Raw genomic sequence first — 19,112 nt, forward strand, 5'->3', positions numbered from 1 at the left:
ACCAGAGAATAAATTCCAATACAAGTTGCTTTCCATGAGCCCACCATCTTATGAACTATTTCCTGTGAAGGTAGGGATAGAGGAAATATGTATGTACTGTCATTTCTCTAGATGCAAGACACAATCTCTACTGGAGATCAGCAGGCCTTTTAATCAATCAGTGATCACATTCTGATTTTCTTTTGTAAGGAGAAGAGAGGAAGAAAATATCTTTCTTTTTTTTTAAAAAAAGCAACTTCATAAAATAAAATTTTAAAATAGATGCAGACCTCAAGCTTCATGCTGACATTCAATTAGGCACAGATCTATAACTGAAAAATCACTTTCATTTTGTTATCTGGCAGAGAAATGCAATTCATTGCTTACCTGGCACTATGTATGAAGTGATTTCTCTATCCTTGTCCTTTCTGGACTTAGAAGTGGCTGTTTCTTTGCACCTGATCACTTTGCTTTACGTATTGGTTCAACCCTTAACAACATTGTTTGCTGTAGAGAATGCCCCCCAATGTCACTAAAAGATGTCAGAAAGATTGATTTTCTTAAGTGTGGTGAGTAATGGTATTACCATATTTGATATGATTTTAATGGTTTATTAATTTTCATCCAAACTTTCTTTTTAAAAAATTGCCATCTTTAAGTAATTGTACAAAGGAGTTTTAATTCTACAAATCAGCTTATAAGCACATTGCATTTTGATTAATGTCATCCCTCCCATCAGGCCCAGCTCCACCCATACCCTCAAGTTACCTGTAATTGGCCACACTTCCTTCTTTTTTAGGAAGCTGATGATAGAATTTTTTTTTAATGGCATTGAGTAGGACACACAAAACGAAAGTGGGAATAGCCACATGGTACCATTTTGAAACCAAAGATATTTGAACGCTAACCAGCAGTGGAACTATAGAGTGAATATCTTTGTACTCAATTATAATGTAAAAATTACATGAAGTTATTTTGAGAGGTTTTGTACACATTTTCTGTGTAGAGCGTCAATCTTACTGTTATTTCTTTCCGGAAAGTGTAATTTAAAAAAAATCATCATTAGTGTTTTAGGATTCCACCTTCACTTCATTGAGCCCTAACTTTACAAAAAAAAATCAATGTGTGTCTTTCTTCTTGGATTTCTTAAAACTTGTTAACACACATGTACATTTTTGTGTGAACTATGAGTCATTGTTGAAGAGGTTTCATAAATGCTGAAGGGCAGGTTGGGTGTAGATCAGTCATAATTATTGGCAGCAACAGAATGTATTGAAACACACGATATGTAAGCCGAAATATAAATTCATGTCTAGTTGTTAGCTTGTCATAGGAACCCTGGCTGAACTGAGGCCCCCACTGAGAAAAAGAGACAAGAAGTTGGTGTGTGGTACTGACTCTCTTTCCATCATGGAGCCCATTTTACACCTTTTTTCATTTACATAGGAATTAATGCTACCTACCTCAGCTAGGGCTAAAGATAGAAGTGGATTGACGTAGACAGAGGCAAAAGGGAGAATTTTGATGTAAAACAAGACAGATTTGATTAATTAAGATAAAGTTTAGAGTAAAAAAAAATAATTGTGATGACTCAAACTTGGTGTACTGACCAGAAAAAAACAAACCAAAAATACACAGAAAAGAAAAATCTTAAAATGAGCAGCATTATTTGTGGCATTTGGGCCTTGGGATGGAATGGGAAATTTATTAGATGAGACAATGTAGGCTAAGTCTATGCCAAATGTTTTTTGAGGATTGAGGCAATTATGCAAACAATCTGGCAAAACATTTTTATATAAATTATTTAATTTATATGAGATACTTGCATATTAAAAAAAATACTTCCCCAAGTAACTTGCCTACATGTTTTACCCTAATATATTGTAGTAGACAGATTTAAAGCATAATCAATTAAAAATATAGCCCACACCATAAATTTATGTATTCTTACTCCTTTGTTCCTTAATTATATGTTTATTCAAAATAGTAAACAGTAGCATTTGTGAGCTTTTCTCTTTGTTCTTTTCATTCATATGGTGGTTATGGCAAATATTTATTGTGATATATTGCAGAAAAAATGATATTAATATACTGACCATTTGTCTTATTGTTGTTTGGTTTTATTTTGGTTGCCAGTCCTGGGGCTTGAACTCAGGGCCTGAGCACTGTGCCTGGCTTCTTTTTGTTTAAGGCTAGCACTCTACCACTTGAGCCACAACGCCACTTCTGGCTTTTCTATTATATTTGTGGTGCTGAGGAATTGAACCCAGGGCTTCATTTATACCAGGCGAGCACTTTTACCACTAGGCCATACTCCCAGCCCCACATTTTACTTATATTAGTACAAGTATTTTAAATTTGGGTACTAGATAATTATTCACATCTTCAAATATTTAAGTACAGCTTGGAAAAAGGACATATACACACATAATTGATACTTGGCTCTTCTTTTCTCTTCTGAATATTGCAATTTTTAATATTAAAATTTTGAATGTTGAATAGTCAAATAACAACTTTCTATTTACATATTTCTGCACCAGTGTTGCAGACCTGGGAATTTCTGTGATGAAAACTTTCACCTTAAGATCGTGTAGTACATGCTGGATACCACAGAATATTCAGCAGAGAGATAGTCTAGGGCACATTGAATATGTTTTACAGCTCCCTTTACTTTTGTTTGTACTACTTTTTATCCAACCCTTTTCAGATGATACCTGGTATTCAATAATTATCCTTTTATTCTCTGAGATGTTGATATAGATTTTAGATGAAAAATGTATAGTATTTGTGACATACAATATAAGCGTAGACAGCAGTCACCTTCTATTCATTGAGCATATAGAGTTGTGGATAGCACCACAACCATCTAGTATGACACGGCTCAGAACTATTATGCCTACAGATCTCAGATTGGGGCACATTCCAGATTTTTGTACTTACTTCATTTATTGCCTTCAAAACTATGAAGCATTCGGGCATCACTTCCCATTTACTACCAGTGAGGAAAAAGCACGTTGCGCTTAGAGATTTTTGCCACTGGCAGGTAAAAATGTGAACTTATTCTTTCAAAAAATTATTCTGATCTGCTTTATTAAACAGATGCAACAGTTAAAGGTCAAGTTTCCTTCTGAGTTATGGTAATAATGTAGCAAATACTTTTATAAGTAATCAAAGATTCTATAAATAAAGGTACTTGTTTAGATGTAAATGTTAAAGCATTCACAAATTATCCTTTCAACTTCTGTGATCAAAAAATCAATAGAGGTCAGGGGTTTCATAGAATTGTTCTGCTTTTTCTTCCAACATAATTTAATAATGCATTTTACAGATGTTATTTAAACATTAGGCCCAGATTGTTTTGTCAATAAAGCTAAGCAGAGGCATGACACAAAAGCAAGGAAAACAGATGTAAAAAAATGAAAAAAAAAAACCAACCAAAAAACAAACAAACATACCAGTGAACAGAGAAAAAAATCCCTGGGTCACCTATTTGCTATTCAACTCCAGAAAAAAAAGTACTCTGGTGACTTTCCTTGCCTAGAAACCACCTAGGGACAGAACAACTTCACACACAAAACACAATTTTATTAAGCAGGTGTTTTAGCTTTCTCCTTGGAGAATTTAAGTGTGACCTACATTTAAAGTAGATGCTTTAATTGATCACTGGAGTAACAGGTAGAGTATTTTTTTAAAGGGATGGAAAAATATATACAGACTAACTCCTAGGAATGTTTCAAAATATGTTGTTGTTCTTTAAGGCTCAGTTAATTGCTGTGCTTCTCACCTTGAGTGTCCATTCTAATAATATTACCTTTATAGATACTTGCTCAGAGTTTAGATTATAGCAATCAGTAATTCTCACTAGATAAAATACTGTCTAGTTGCTCATAAGAAAATATTGAAATCAGTCAAAAATGTTTAGCTTGCATATTGCCTGAGACAGGGCTGGCTAGAAGCCAGGCAGGTAAGGTATTATTAGGAAAGTTGAGCAAATAGCTTACAGGGAAAAGAGCTCTGAGTTTAGAAAGCTTCAGGTATTGTCATGTCAGAGAGTTTTAGGAGTTCAGCAGAGATGCCACTTTTGTCTGCAGATTTAAAAATTTCTAGCAAACCATCCTCTTTGAAAATGATTCTGAGGACCAATCGATATACTCTCTTGGAAAGATTACACCCCACCTTTCCTTAGAGCTAGCTGTTCCCCACTGTGTACAATCACAACCTAGTACTGTTGAAGATGGAAACCCCTAAGAAGGCATGGGTGTTGGTTCTGTGTGTGGCCTGGAAGCCCCCATCCCTTTTAGCCTGTCTTGAGAGGAAGTGAGAATAGAAATAGGGAGGTCTGAGATGTTTAACTATGGTAAATTGAAAGCTCAACTGATTTTATGGAATTTTGTTTCTCTTCATATTCAAAGGCAGCTTCACAGATTTTCAGGAGGATAAGACAAGAACAGGAGGCCCAAAGTGAAGAAGTCAAGCTGAGGATGTTTCAGGACCTTGTAGCTATGGCTTGGAGTTGGATGAAGGAAAGGTTTCTGAATACCCGTGATTCCTTCCTTTTAGACAACTAAATCAATGACCTGGTGTTTGGCTTTGAATATGGTGTGTGGGTTAGTCAGGTTTAGTAAGGTTAGTAAGGTTTGTTGCAAGTCATAATTAAAGCTAGATTTGTTGTTTTCCATGTCTGGGCACATGTATCTGTTTAGAGGAATGGAAAGAGTCCTCCAAGTATCAAGCAACCACACAGCACAAGACTTGACTCCCCAGGACTTGGGAAAGTGTAGGAAGGGAGGGAAGGGCGAGGAGAACAAGGTAGAACGCGACTCTACAGGTGGCAAAGAACTAATCCTCCTGTAAGCTTCATGACAAGGTAACCTTTACACAGAGCAAGAGTGAGTAGGGGAAGAACGGACACTGGAATCCAAACACTCCATCTGTCCTCCCCAATCCTGACCAATAAGATGTGTGCTCTTGTACAGTCCCTTTATCTCCATGGATAGCAGCACTTTCAAGTTTAACATGGACAGTCAGACTAATTAATCATTGTCTTCCAGCCTCTCACAGCTCTGATATTCTAGATGATGTGACCATTTCCTTTTGAAAACATTATTTAAGCAGTTGTACCAAGGGGTTTCAAGTCCATGTGTCAGTACAATGCATCTTGATCACTGTCACCCAGTTCTTCCCATTTTTCCAAAGTTCTCCCATCCCCTCATTTTCCTAGTTGCATTTTCACTGATACACATTGGATTTCCCTGCCTTTCCTTTCCTTTCTCTGTGTGTGGAGATTTCCTTGATGCAAGTAGTAAGGCAAAGGTTCTGAAACTGACCTGATTCCACCTCTACTCCAGAGGTAGGAAAAATAAATCACTTTGATATAGAGACAAACAGGGAAAATTAATTAAAAACTTGTTGCTTTTCTTCACCTTAAATAAAAAAATTGAACAGTGTAAAATAAAAAGTAGATGAAATTAAACATTATCGCAAGACATGAAAAACATGTGCACTGTCATTTTTTGGATTCGTAATAAAGATAAATCAGTTGTTTTTAGCAATATGCAAGAAGTCTGTGAAGGGCCTGACAGATAATAGGCTTGAAATTTCTGAAGTTATTGTACAGCAAAATTTGTTTTATCCTCAGGCATTCAATCTTTTCCTCTAGTAATTTTGTAGATGACAAACTTTTTAGTGGGTACATTAATAATCTATAAGTAATGGGTTGTCAGGTGTCAGTTAGATAAGATTAAAAGACTGTTTAAGCATTATCCATTTGTTTCTTTGTATGAGTTTTATAGGTCAGGAGAAATAACTTTTGAATTGTAGTTGCATGTGCGTGTTTCTTTCTTTCTTTTTTTCTTTTCTCTTTCATTTGGCAAGACTCCAGGTATACATGGAAGAATCATATTCCATTCCATAAATCCTGCAAGTAGGAGCAGACTTGAAACTCACACTGTGTGAATCAAGGGACAAACGTCTCAGCTGTCTCCTGTAAATGCGTTTGGGTTTTTAAATGTTACTGTTTGTCTTGCAAGGGGAAATAGACTCAGCTACGAAGGGCATTTGAAGCTTTAGCTGTTAGTAGTTTCTTAGCAAGTCTGGTTTAGGTCTATTCTTGTCAAATCTGTCTTAAGTGTGTTTACATATAGTTTGCCTTTCTGGTATTTTCTGCTTGCACAGACCTGATCTCCACCTATTTTGTGTCAACAGTTGCTGGGGCTGGTGTTGGGTGATTAACCATTAAACACTGAAGCACTGAGCTGTGCCTAGAGAGACCCTCTTTCTCCTCTCACTTACATCATCCTCTTGCTTCAGGCTGTGCCTACAGAAAACAAACAGCATAGTTGAGTGGTTAAAAAGTCAGCTTGAAATATTTTTTAAAAATGGGGGTAAATGTTGCATCCTTGTTGAATGAAACAGTTTTCTTAAAAATGGAGTAGCTCCAAGAGCTCAGGGGAAGGAAGTGTTTTCTGAGCGTGAACATTATCTCAGATCCGGTCCCCATGGCTCTGTGGCACTTTGTGTAGAGACGTAGGGTTTATCTTCTGCTTTAGTGTTAATTTTTAAGGGGAAAGAAGACATTGATAAATAGGAGAAATATATCAGAAGACATTAAAGAGCTTGCTATAGAGGACTCTCCTACTCAATGGCTTTGTGATCACGAATGATTTTCCTATTTTATTTCCCTTTCTCACAAACTTTTAGTCCATTAGTAGGGAAAAAATAATTATATCGTATATCTCACACCTGAACAATAACAAGTAAGCAAAATAAGCAAAACATCTTAATGTATTCTGACATCCTTGAGAGTTTTCTTTCCTTCTTTATCCTTATAACTAACTGGTGCCTCACAAAATTGCCAAAGAAGGGAAAGGTAATTCCCTTCTCACACACATTGAGTCTTTCCCAGCCATGGAGGTTTGTATTCTTGGATCCTAACTAAGGTCAAAGATGAATTTCCTGTCATTGGTTAGATCTGGCTTCAACCGTAACTTTAATCTTTTTAAAGGGCAGTGTATGCGTCCTACCATTAAGTTTCATATGTATATACACATATATGTATACATATATGAATTTTGTTTGTGATTATATACATACACACACCCACACATATAATTTTTCAGTAAGTATTTCTACTCCAAGCTACTAAATCAAATGAAAAGCAGTTGTTTTGAGGACTGTTGTGTGGTTCAAAGGTTTTGCTGGTCTATATCACTAGAACATCTGCTGTGCTTGACTTATTTGATCCCTACATTAGGTCAGAGGTCATATGTACTTGGAAAGGGCAGGGGGTATAGATGTTGAAAAAGTGAATGGAAAGAATTGCCCACGACCAAAAGATGTACAATGTCAGCCCCCACAGCTGGTCACCTGGCAGAAATGTTGACAGAAGGGAAAGGACCGTAGGTGAAGGCAATGATTCCCCTCACCAGGGCCAAGGAGGAGCTGGAGTGGGGGCACCAGAAGAAACATAGAGGATTCATTGTGAATCAACAGAGTGTTAAAAAATAAAAGCATATTGAGAATTGCATTTTGTTTGTGATTATATTATTTCCTTTGAAATGGCAAGTAACAAAAGAATATGCAATTGTTGAAGTGGATTAAAATTTTAGAAACCTTGTGCCACAGAACCCCAGAGTACTAATCATAGGTGGGAATTTATGCATCCTTTGACAGATGAGGCCCTGACTACCATGTCACACTGCTAACTACTAATTAGAGTCAGGGATAAGAGTGGTTTCTAGCTGAGTGCTTCTTCCTCTCTACCATTATATATTTATATTTAGATAGATTTATTAAGACATAGTAAAAAATACAATTGATCCACTTAAAGTGCACAACTCATTGGGCATTGGTATGTCCACAGTGTTGTGCACCCATTTCAATCAATTATACAACATTGTTTTACTACCATAAAGTTCCTTCTCCTCTTCTTCCCGTCTCCTCCTCTACCAGCTCCATCATGAACCTGCTTTCTTTCTTTAAATTTGTCTATTTTGGCTATTTCACAAAAATATAATCATATAACATGTGGACTTTTGTGAGTAGCTTCTTTTTGTTTAACATGATGATTTCAAGGTTGATCATACTGAAACATGGATTGCTGGTACTTCATCCCTTTTCATGGGCCATGCTTTCCTGTATGTGTTTAACACACTGCTGATTCATTCACCAGTAAGATGTCAAATTGTTTCTACTTTTGTTGCTGCGGATGAAAGAGCTTTTGTACCATTATATATTTGTGAGACTCATACTAGCAATGTTCCAACAAAGCCCTGTCTTAGATTTGACAATTTGCAAAACACTTTTCATAAGTATTAAGTCAGTTGGTCATCGAGATTCACTATCTCCATACTTGCTGTGACCTCAGAGCTAGTAAGTGGCAGCCTTGGAACTCAGTCCCCAAGCTCTTCTCAGCATGCATGGCTCACTCCCTGCCAACAGCCAGTGTTTGGACTGAGGTGAGTGAAATTCAGTCAGACTGACAACAGCAACTCAGCAATGAAATGCAAATTCCCTATAGGTTCTCCAAAGAGACTTTGATGCCATAATCACTTTCCAAAAGTTTTGACATCTCCCAAGAGGAAATCATTTTGCCAGTGCTATCTTCCCCATTTCAGAGATTTTTCATTAATCCTAATAGGGAGATAATTGCTTTTTAGTACATGTGGTGTGTGGGTAATACATGCTACTATATATTACATCAGGCTTAGATCAAGTTTTACTGGATGAGACAGAAGTTACAGTAAACATTTTGAGGAATTGAGGTGGTGATTCATGTCCAGTTGTCTTCATTGTGCCATTTAATAGCTTAACTTTCACCAGGCAAAACTAACTAGCAAACTACATTTTGAGAAATACCTTCTCTTAGCATGAGTGAAGACTCTAGAAGGGAAAGGGGATATGGTTGGTGAAGACTTGGGGAGCTAAGACAACTAAAGGAAAGATTGTAGAGAAAACAAGGAGCTCAGAAGTACTCTAAGATGGGGATGGAATTCTATATCATTTTACTTAGCAGGAGACTGATTATTATTCGATCATTCAGGGAAAACTTCCATTTAAAAATGAATGTATATTTAACTATTAGAATAGGCATCTATCTCAATTGCTTAGAAAACTCATGGTTTGTGCCAATTGCCCAACTTTCTTATTAATAGTGTTCCTTCACTCTAAAAAGTGTCCCAGCTTAGATGATAATTCCCTTATTCATCCTATTTAGAGATTGGCAGAAACCCAGGATTTACTTTAAAGAAGTATACTTATTCAGTAATGTGTAAATGATATTTAGCTAGATGTGATTTTATTAGCTTTGTGTGAATATAGGAAAATTGCAATTTAACTGAAAAAATGGTTCATGTATGAAACAAATGGAAGACATATTTATTCTTTGTTGATATTATAGCTATTTTAGCTTTTTCATTATAAAGTTTTGGTACATTAACCTATTGCTTATACATTGTGTAAAATCATTTTAAATGTATGTAACTTAAGCAAAATGCTAATTTCTTTTATTTATGAGGTTAGACAAACTCCTATATGGCAAATTATCATATTTAAGTAAATATTTCATAAACACCAATATGCTACCTATGCTCAATGTCAATCTATACTTAAGATACTTTTAACTTTCATATTTTTTTTTTTGGTAATAAGCCCAGTAAGATATCTCTACCATTTGTTCCAATAAGTTTGGAGCCCAGAGGGTCAATGATCTAGAAGGTAGTAAGTAGTAGCAAGTGAAATAGAGACATGACTCCGAATCCTACTTTCTACCTGGAATTCAGATCAGCACAAAGGCTTTAGGAAGCCCTAAAATTTTAAAATACAAAAACGCATCATAAAATTTCTTTTCAAGGAAAAATTTCTGTAATGTATTCTGTGATGAATATTTCAAAATTATGTCAGTGTCTTAAATTCAAAAGAATACATGAATTTTGTTATTGTTTGGCATTCTTGTCAATTAGTGATCATTTCCTACTAGCTTTTTTCTTTGATTTTTATTTAATTTTATTGTCAAAGTGATGTACAGAGGGCTTACAGTTACATACATAAGGTAGTGAGTAAATTTCTTGTCAAACTTGTTACCCCTTCCCTCATTTTTCTCCCACTTTCCCTCCCCCAAAACCTCCCCCAAGTTGTACAGTTAATTTCCAACATATTGTCTTGTGAGTATCACTGTTGCATTGGTTTACCCTTTGTCCTTTGTGTCACCATTTTAATGTTTCCCTTCCCTTCCTTAATTCAGAAAAAAAATGTATATTCAACAGCCAGGGTTCTACTAGCTTCTTTGAGGAAAACTTTTTTTTCTTTCAGTCCTGGGGCTTGAACGAGGGGCTTGGGAGGTGTTCCATAGTCACTTTGTGCTCAAGGCTATTGCTCTATCACTTGAACCACAGCAACACTTCTGGCTTTTTCTGGGTAGTTTATTGGACATCAGAGTTTCCTGGGCTTTTCTGCCTGAGCTGGCTTGGAACTGGGATCCTCAGGTCTCAGAGTAGCTAGGGTCACACACACACACACACACACACACACACACACACACACACACACACACACACCTGCCTGAAAATTTTACATATATAATTAACTTCCTCAATTGTGCTAGGTAACTTCAGCTCTTTGTAGAGTAACTGAGCAGTTCCAGCCCCATGACCTAAAGAAAGAAAGGAAAAAAGAAAGGAGGAAAACAACATTACAGTAACTGAGCAAATACCCTCATCATTGTTAGAGAAAGGAAACCTCCTGACTGATAAGGCTTCCTTCGATTGAGCAAAGGGCAATATGGCATTCTGTTCCTAGACGGGGAGAGAAGAGCTTAGAGCTTATGCTCCCTTGTCCCCATTGGTCTGTTCACCTCCCCTGGCCATTCTTCACCTTCCCGACCCCAGACACACAGATGATGTAGTTTTGTAGTTTTGGAATTGCCAGATCTTGGAGGATGTTAAGAAACTAGAAAAAGGTGCCAAAACCACGATTTCATAAGAGTTGACTTGAGATTGAGTCAGCTTTCTCCAGTGTCTTAAAATCATGTTTTATGAAATTTTATTTTTATATAAAAAAGGATATTTGGAAGGGGTGGTCCCTGACTACCACCAGTTATAGATCATTAAATCCAATAATCACATGCCAATCTACAGTCAAGATTTCCAGCATAAGACTTTGGCACTTCATGTTTTTCTTTGTTGTTGTTTGTTTTTGTTGAAAAGAACAGTTATTGTGGAGATACCTAGAACTGTTTCCCTGAGTGTTTGTTTATAAAACTTACCTTAAAGAGATTGTCTTTAGGGCTGGGATGTAGCTCAGTGGCAAAGCTCTTGTCTAGCAAGTGCAATCTCCTGGGTTCAATCCCCAGTACCAAAAAAGAGAAGACAAAAAAAAAAAAAAAAGAAGAAGAAGAAAGATTCTGTCTTTAAAACAATATCCATATAGTTTCACTTAAATAGCCATGATACAGTAGAAAGAAATGTAACGTGTTTCTGGGAGTAAAACAAAGCAATAAAATTCTAGGATTCAGTGGCTTTCAATGTGAAATTTTATATTTCAAAATGCTTAATTCTAAAATTAAAAATATTTTAGGAATTACCTAAAATGAGTTATATGTCACTGTGTATAACATGCACATGTTCTTTCTTTATCTATTCTTTTCTTTATTTTGTTAGTCAGGGAGCTTGAACTCCAGGCCTGGGTGCTGTCCCTGAACTGTTCTGCTCAAGGCTAGGGCTCTACCACTTTGACAGTGCCACTTCAGTTTTTCTGGCAGCTAATGAGAGATAAGTGTTTCCTGCCCAAGCTGGGTTTCAACCATGATCCTCAAGTCTCAGCCCCCTGAGATTATAGACATGAGCCACTAGTGCCTGGCACATTTTTATTTATTTTATTTTTAACTAAATGGAGAATAGTATATGCAGAGAGTCTTGGTACTTAAATTACACTTAGGAATGTAATGTGTTAATTGTATTGAAATATGTATGCAGGTATTCCTAACTATATTTAAATGCTGATCAAACATGACTATAATGAATATTTCAATAGATAGTATAAGGGTATGAGGCATTTCCACAGATATAGATAGCTTCCTGATTAGTGACATATTTCCATAATAGCGGATCATTTTATCTATCTGGGCATGAAAGTGCTAGAAAGTTGTATTTCTCCATACTTAAATATGTCTACCACCATCCTGCTGACTATTCTCTTATGCCTCATTGGCAAAAAGGATTAGCTGGGTGATGGAGAAGCACAGCATTGTTTGGAAACAAAACCAGTTTGATTTTCTGTGGTTTACTGACTTCTATAACATGCCAACATTACTAAGTGTGAGCTCCCTTCATCATCAGTGAGTAAGTAGAATGGTAAACATTGAGGAACAAAATTGAGTAAAGATAAAATGCAAAGTGAGCAAGAGATTTTTCTTTGCTTCTATCAGTATTACAGAGAATTACACCAGGATGTAAAGGGATGCAGGAAATATTGGCTTTAGAGTTGGGGAGCTGTATCCTGTGTTTCAGCTCCTAGTAACTGCCTACAACGAACTCTTCCTGGTTCCCAAGAAGGAAAAACTGAATTAAGCAACTCAGCTTGTGGGGAAGAGACCAGAGTAAGAAGCAAAGGATAAGCTGAAGGCTAAAGGTCAATGTTAGAAAGCTCTTCTACCAGATCTTGCTCAGAAAAATCACCGAGGTACCCAAAGACAGAGCACAAAGGGACATTAGTGAAATTAGTAGACTTGGAAAAAAAAATAAGTCTAATGATAAAGAAACACCTACAGAGTAAGGAAAAGAAGGAATAAACAGAACTTCCAAGTTTTAAAACTAATTAAGCTATTTATTTATTCATTCGTTGTAAAGGTGATGTACAGAGTGGTTACACATAAGCCAGGTAGAATACATTTCTTTTTCAACAGTGTCACCTCTTTCCCCTCACTGTCTCCCAGTGTTTCCCTCCTAGCCCCCTGCCCCCACAAGTTTTATAGTTCATTTTCAACATAGTGTCTAGTGAATGTCACTGCTGCATTTGTTCACCCTTTGTCTCACCATTTGTGTCTCTCATACCCTTCCCCAAACAGATACATTTATATACAAGACAAAAGGTACAGAAACAAACAAACAAAAACAAAAAAAAAACAGTGACAAAGGAGAAAACCAAAACCCAAACCTCGTTTTTCTTCAAAATATAATTGAGATATACTTCCTTTCTTCTTCTCAGATTCCAATAAAATATATAAGAAAAGTCAATAGGTAAAATTCAAATTCAACTTTTAGATGACCCCAGGTCTCAGATTTGGGGAGATTTTGTTCTTTTAATGTTTTATTTCCCCTTCTAAGGAGTAGATTCCTATATAAAAAAACTAGGTAAAAAATAAATATATTTCAATCTATTTGAATGTGGAATGAAGCCATTAACTAACCAATTAATTTTCCTTTGCAGAACTTCTTTGGTTTGAGACAAAAATTCTGAATCTATGACTATATAGAAAAAGAAATATAAAGGTTCTTTCCATAATTGAGTCGTCTCTTACTTGCAGCAAGAGTCTAGTTCTTTAAAAATATTTCATAAATGAAGATAATGATTCCAAAGCAAAATAAAATTTTAGAAATATATACCTTGATGTTAAGAATGCAATATAGAAAGACAAACAAGATATTTTCTAATCTTTAAAGCATAAAGGTTTGCTTTCTCTAAAACCCTAGTTTATGGCAAATTTGAGTTACATTCTATTACAGAAAGATGTGCAACTATCTGTATCTAGGAAGCAAAACTCATATCATTGTGTGTTCATGATGTTCTACATCAGCATTTCAACAATGTTGTATTTGGATAGCAATAATAAATCTCTAAGTTTTTTCTTGTGTCTTATATTAAAGAACTTCTTAAAAAGACATATTCACTAGGGAAAAATTCTAAGATTATGATTTCTGGATGCATATACACGTATAAGAACAAAAAATTAACCTTTTAAAGCAATAGTTAAGAAGGAAATATGTTCATTTAAGCTTGCATCAAACCTAAAGTTATTTTGGGGAGGGGTTAGAAAATTCTTGATAACATAGACTCTTCCACAATGAAGAGTAAAGCATTCTGTCACAAAAGCTGGGAGGATGAGACACAAGGTCAGAGGGCACTGTAGAAACAAACAGCTGGACCAGTTTATTTAAACAGATAGAGGGATGGGGGAACTGACCTCAGTTTGACTTACAGTGGGAGGAGCAAGAATGCCACTTTATTACTTTGCCTAGAAAGAAAATGTTTTTGTATCTGAATTCACCCCTGAAGCCAACTAAACACAAGGTTCTGCTGTATGAAGCCTAATTCCAAAGAGAGATATTTGAAGCAGTGTGGGATGGTTAGAAATGCATTAGGAAGAGTCAAATGTTGAGATGGTGTTACAATAAAGAAAAAAGAGTCAGTTGTTTTAGAAAATAAGGTATTTCATTGCTTAAGCTAGTCATATTCAGACAAAGATGTCCACCATGACCTCAGATAAAAATTGGAGTTGTTTCTATAAGTACAGGAATTGTAATTTAGTAGTGTCTCAGAACTTACAGTGTTTTATATGTATTGATCATTTTTCATCATACTGATTTTTTTAAAGTATTGAAAATAACTTCTATGGAGAGTTAGTAGTATAATCAAACAGTTTAGATAAGGTGCATTTCTGTTTTAACTTTGTTTTATAAAAGGATTCCTACCTTGATATCCATATAAGCTATGGGTTTCTTAAGCCTGTGTTAGGTGTAAAAGCAGTTTTTGCTACTTAAAGCGAAGCGAATAGAATTGGGAACATGTGGGTTCTTAGCTGAGAGGCTACCAAAGCAGGCCTCTAATAAGGGTCATTAGCGTTGTCCCCTGCAAACTTTCAGAGCAAACTGAGCAGAGAATGACCAAGTAGTAACTGGACTTAAAAATACCAGAAGAACTCACCTTCTGAGATGTTTAACCTGTAGAAAAGAAGCCAGAAGCCTACCGGGCATAATGAGTATATTTAAATACTTAGAAGGGAGTTCTGCCTGTAATCCTAGCTCCTCAGGAGGGTGAGATCTGAGGATTATGCCTTATAGTCAGCCCAGGCAGGAAAGTCCTTGAGGCTCTTATTTCCAATTAGCCACCAGAAAACCAGAACTGAAGTTGTGACTCAAATGGTAGAGTGCTAGTCTTGAGCAGAAACACTCAGGGACAGCACCCAGATCCTGAGGCTCAGGACTGACATGCATGCATGTACGCACGCATGCACGTGCGCGTACATAGGCATATGGAAAGCTATCCTAAGAAACTAAGATCGGAATTGTTTAAATTACCTCTATGAGTTGTACAGTAGAAAGATGGTAGGTTAACTAAGGCAGGGCTTTCAAACAGCTTTCCTTGTCCAGGATGAAGAAGAGTCTCAGGAGGCTGGTGAAGTGCCATCAGGAGGATAGCCCAGCAGAAGCACTGACTTGATGGGATAATAGAGAGAATACTCACATCAGTGACCAACTTAGATGAGTGTTACAGCTCTTTCTAAACCTTTCATATAAAATTTTTCTGTGAGTCCCTGGGTTGTAGAGTACTGGACTCAAACCCGAATCAGGTGCTTACTATGAATTGGCCCGTGGAATCCTCCAAGTATGAGAGTTACAGAAGCAAAATCGAATATCTTACAAATTGATTCAATGAATCTTCTTTGAGAAGCCTTGTCTTTGCCTATATACAAAAGCCATATAGCCATCAAAATTCCCATTCTGGAAGATGTTCACAGTCATGCCTTTTCCTTGTTGCTGATGGTGATAGCTGGCTCAAAACTACCTACTATTCTGATTAACATTCTGGAATGTTCTAGATGGGGAGCACAGCAGTATTCAGGCTCTGCTCATGGCGTTAGAAAAGAGCACACTCATTTGTCAATTATTAATGTCTCTTTGGTAACAAAGAGTCAAGTCACTTGATTTCTTTGAGCCTGGCCTTCTCACCTGTTAAAAATCGTTCTTCCTAATTTTAAGATAAGTAGTATAAATACCGTCCATAAAATATTATTATGCTTTAAAAGGGACATGAAAAGGAAAGTTAACAGTCCCTCTCTTGTAAGAGCAGCATATGAACATTACCACATTTAAGGAGCTGAAGGTTTTGCTTTCTTACCTATGTTAGCTACTATGAAAATTACTTTTGGTATATGCAGGATATTAATATTAAATAATTTTCTAATTGGTCATGCAGTGCAGGCAGCTAATGAAAAAGCAGATTTTTTTTCATTTTAATTGGTTATTTCACATGGTGTTACTGCTACACCTGTGCTTATAATGAGAATGGAGAATTAATCTAACCTTCTGCTCACATGATTCCAATTTTCATGGTTTATACAAGATAATGATAACCTGATTTGCAACACAATTTGTTGTAGATCTGTGTTTTAAATATTTTTATTCGCAGTTCAGGGACTTCATCTATCAAAACTGGTACATACCTGCCAATAAGAGCACTAACACTGTGTCTTTTACTTACATTCCAGCCTCATCATTTATTTTAATTACTTCTCAGTAAAAGGACATAAGAAAAGCTGGTGCTGGTGGCTCATGCCTGTAATCCTAGCCACTCAAGAGGCTAAGATCTGTGAATCGTGGCTCAAAGCTAGCCCAGGCAGAAAAGTCTGTGAGACTCTTATCTACCATTAACCACAAGAAAATTGGAAGTAGTGCTGTGGCTCAAAGTGGTAGAGTGCTAGCCTTGAGCAAAAATCGCTCAGGGACAGGGCTCAGGCCCCAAGTTCAAGCCCCATTACTTTCCTACACCCACAAATTTTTTTAAAGGAAAAGAAAATACAGGATATTGGGTATTGAGAATCTTTAAAATATCATAAAGCACTCTTCTTTTCTTTCATTTTTTTTGTGTGTGTGTGTGTGTGTGTGTGTGTGTGTGTGTGTGTGTGTGTTCGTCCTCAGCTTTTTTATTCAAAGCTGGCTAGTGCTCTACCACTTGAGCCACAGCTCCAGTTCTGGCTTTTTTTGAGTGGTTAATTAAAGATAGGCATCTCTCAAACTTTTCTACTCATGCTGGCTTCAAACCTCAATCTTCAGATCTCAGCCTTCTTGTGTCTCTAGGGTTATATGTGTGAGCCCTGGACAGCCAGTGAAGAATATATTTTTATTTTCAAAACCTGCCCTTGTCTGTTCAATAGTTTTATTTTTAGGAACTATTTTCTTTCCTCAAAGTGGGTAGCCATATAGACTTGAATTCCTACTGGACTGTTGATCCTTTAATTATTAATAGTGCATTATTAAACTTTTCATTCTATTTTTTATGTCCTGTTCAGATTTGAATATATCAAATTTGAGCGAGTTGGGAACTAAAAGCAATTTACTATTTTAAAATCTAATATGTCCTTTTCATTTTCTACATTTGGTATGCAATTCTTATTAGGAAGTACAAATGGATCCTAAGAGTTAGAATCTCTGGAGCATGGCTTTGCAGAGCCATATGTTAATATCCCAGTGGCCTTGTTATTTTTGGAAGGGGCTACAAAAATAATGGTACCAAAAAATCTTATTAAGATACTTAAGTGTCTTAATAAGATGTTTATAAATTTTCAGTAGTAGCTGGAAGAAAGCAAGATCATAAGTTCATTTACTATATAGCTGTGACCTTGCCTTGACCTCACACTTTGCATAAAAAGGGAAAAAAAAGGCCACCTGAAGAAATCTCTACAAGAAGGCATTTCTCTGAAGTCCTCAGCAGTGTGAGTTTTAGTGGTGATAAACTCCAGACATTCTCTTACTTGATGGTGTGTTGCCATCCCTGTTCATTATCTTAATAGTGGGCATTAAAATAGAATTAGGTTTGCAAAAGGTAGGGGAGGTTTGGTTAAAGAATTGGCGGGGTCAGGGGGAAGCTGGAAGAAGTGAGAGGGCTTGAAATTGAAATGTCACTAATTTGGAGAGGTAACAGATGCACTCATGAGCATCTCAGTTCCTCTACCAAATCCTCCCCCCTACCCTTTGCAATTGAAAAGAGTGGTGGCTAGCATTGTTTCCTGAAAACTCTGCTAATTCCCCCATGAAAAGATGAAATGGAAGTGTCCAACTGTGGTAAAACAGGCAAACATAAATCAACTCAGAAACCCCAAGCCTTGTACTCAAAGGTCACAGAGGTTATAGGTTTTGCAGTATGTGAAGCAGGCCAGAGAAAGGAGGCAGTCCTACTCTGCCAGGATCTACCTTTTCCTCAGTATGATTCATCTCTGCCTTTTCCTCCAGCTTTTTCATGTTGTTTTTTTTAAGGGAATAATGATGTGCTTTAATTTTTTGGTTACAGGTTTATTAATGCCCGGAGAAGAATAGTGCAGCCCATGATAGACCAGTCCAATCGAGCAGGCAAGTCCCCTATAGTGACTGTATTCAAGTCACGCAAGCGAAAACCATCCTCAAGCCATTCACCGGGAGGTCTGCTACCTGGTAAATAAACTGGGAGTGAGTACTAGGAGCGCCTAGCAATGAAAATTAAACCAGTTTCGTTTCATAACAACACTAATCAATTTAACATCATTACAAAACGTTTGGCGAAAGTAGGGGAGGAAAAAAGCCAATGGAGAAAAGTAACTCATAAATCATATACTCGGTTACAATATTCTTTGTACACATTCAATATATTAATGTTATTTTTTTTCTTTGAGTTTGCCTTCCCAGCTCTTTCTGCTACTATGACCACTCCCTGGTGCATGGCTTGGTGTGGAATTGCTGTAAACTTTATTACCTGTCAAAAGGGCAAAGGGGTCAGGATCGCTTGTGGGACTCAGTAAAGTTCAAAGACATTCAATGAGGTAGAGCTTTTGTGTGCTTTAATAACCCAAGGCAGCTTACTTCTGAAGCAGCTTTTCATGTACAGTTAAAACATGAGATTCAGGTAGTTGTATAAATACACAATTATGATTTCTCAGACCTTCTCTGCTTAGTATGGATCTTGTGGTGTTCAACTGAAAAGAAATTAAGCCAGATTTTTAAATTTTGTTTTGAAATTCTGTACTTTATGATTTGTTTTTGTATCATGATATGCCAGAAAGGACAAGAAGAATATTTACTAGGGGAATTATGGGTCTAAACTTTCTTTATGAAACAGTTCATCTCTTCAGAGAGAGGACTGTTGAGAACTATGTGAATATCAACATAAAG

General features: G+C 36.5%; 1 protein-coding gene across 4 annotated transcripts in view; it reads left to right on the forward strand.

Annotated features, from left to right (window-relative positions):
* Window positions 1-19,112, forward strand: part of Meis1 (Meis homeobox 1) — a 142,293-nt gene that overhangs the window by 118,503 nt on the left and 4,678 nt on the right. For all 4 annotated transcript variants that reach the window (XM_048352629.1, XM_048352631.1, XM_048352630.1 and 1 more), the window contains one exon: window positions 18,259-18,317. In XM_048352629.1, coding sequence (XP_048208586.1) covers window positions 18,259-18,317 — 59 coding nt within the window. The remainder of the gene's footprint in view (window positions 1-18,258; window positions 18,318-19,112) is intronic.

The sequence above is a fragment of the Perognathus longimembris genome, chromosome 8, assembly GCF_023159225.1.
Source record: "Perognathus longimembris pacificus isolate PPM17 chromosome 8, ASM2315922v1, whole genome shotgun sequence".
NCBI lineage: Eukaryota > Metazoa > Chordata > Mammalia > Rodentia > Heteromyidae > Perognathus > Perognathus longimembris.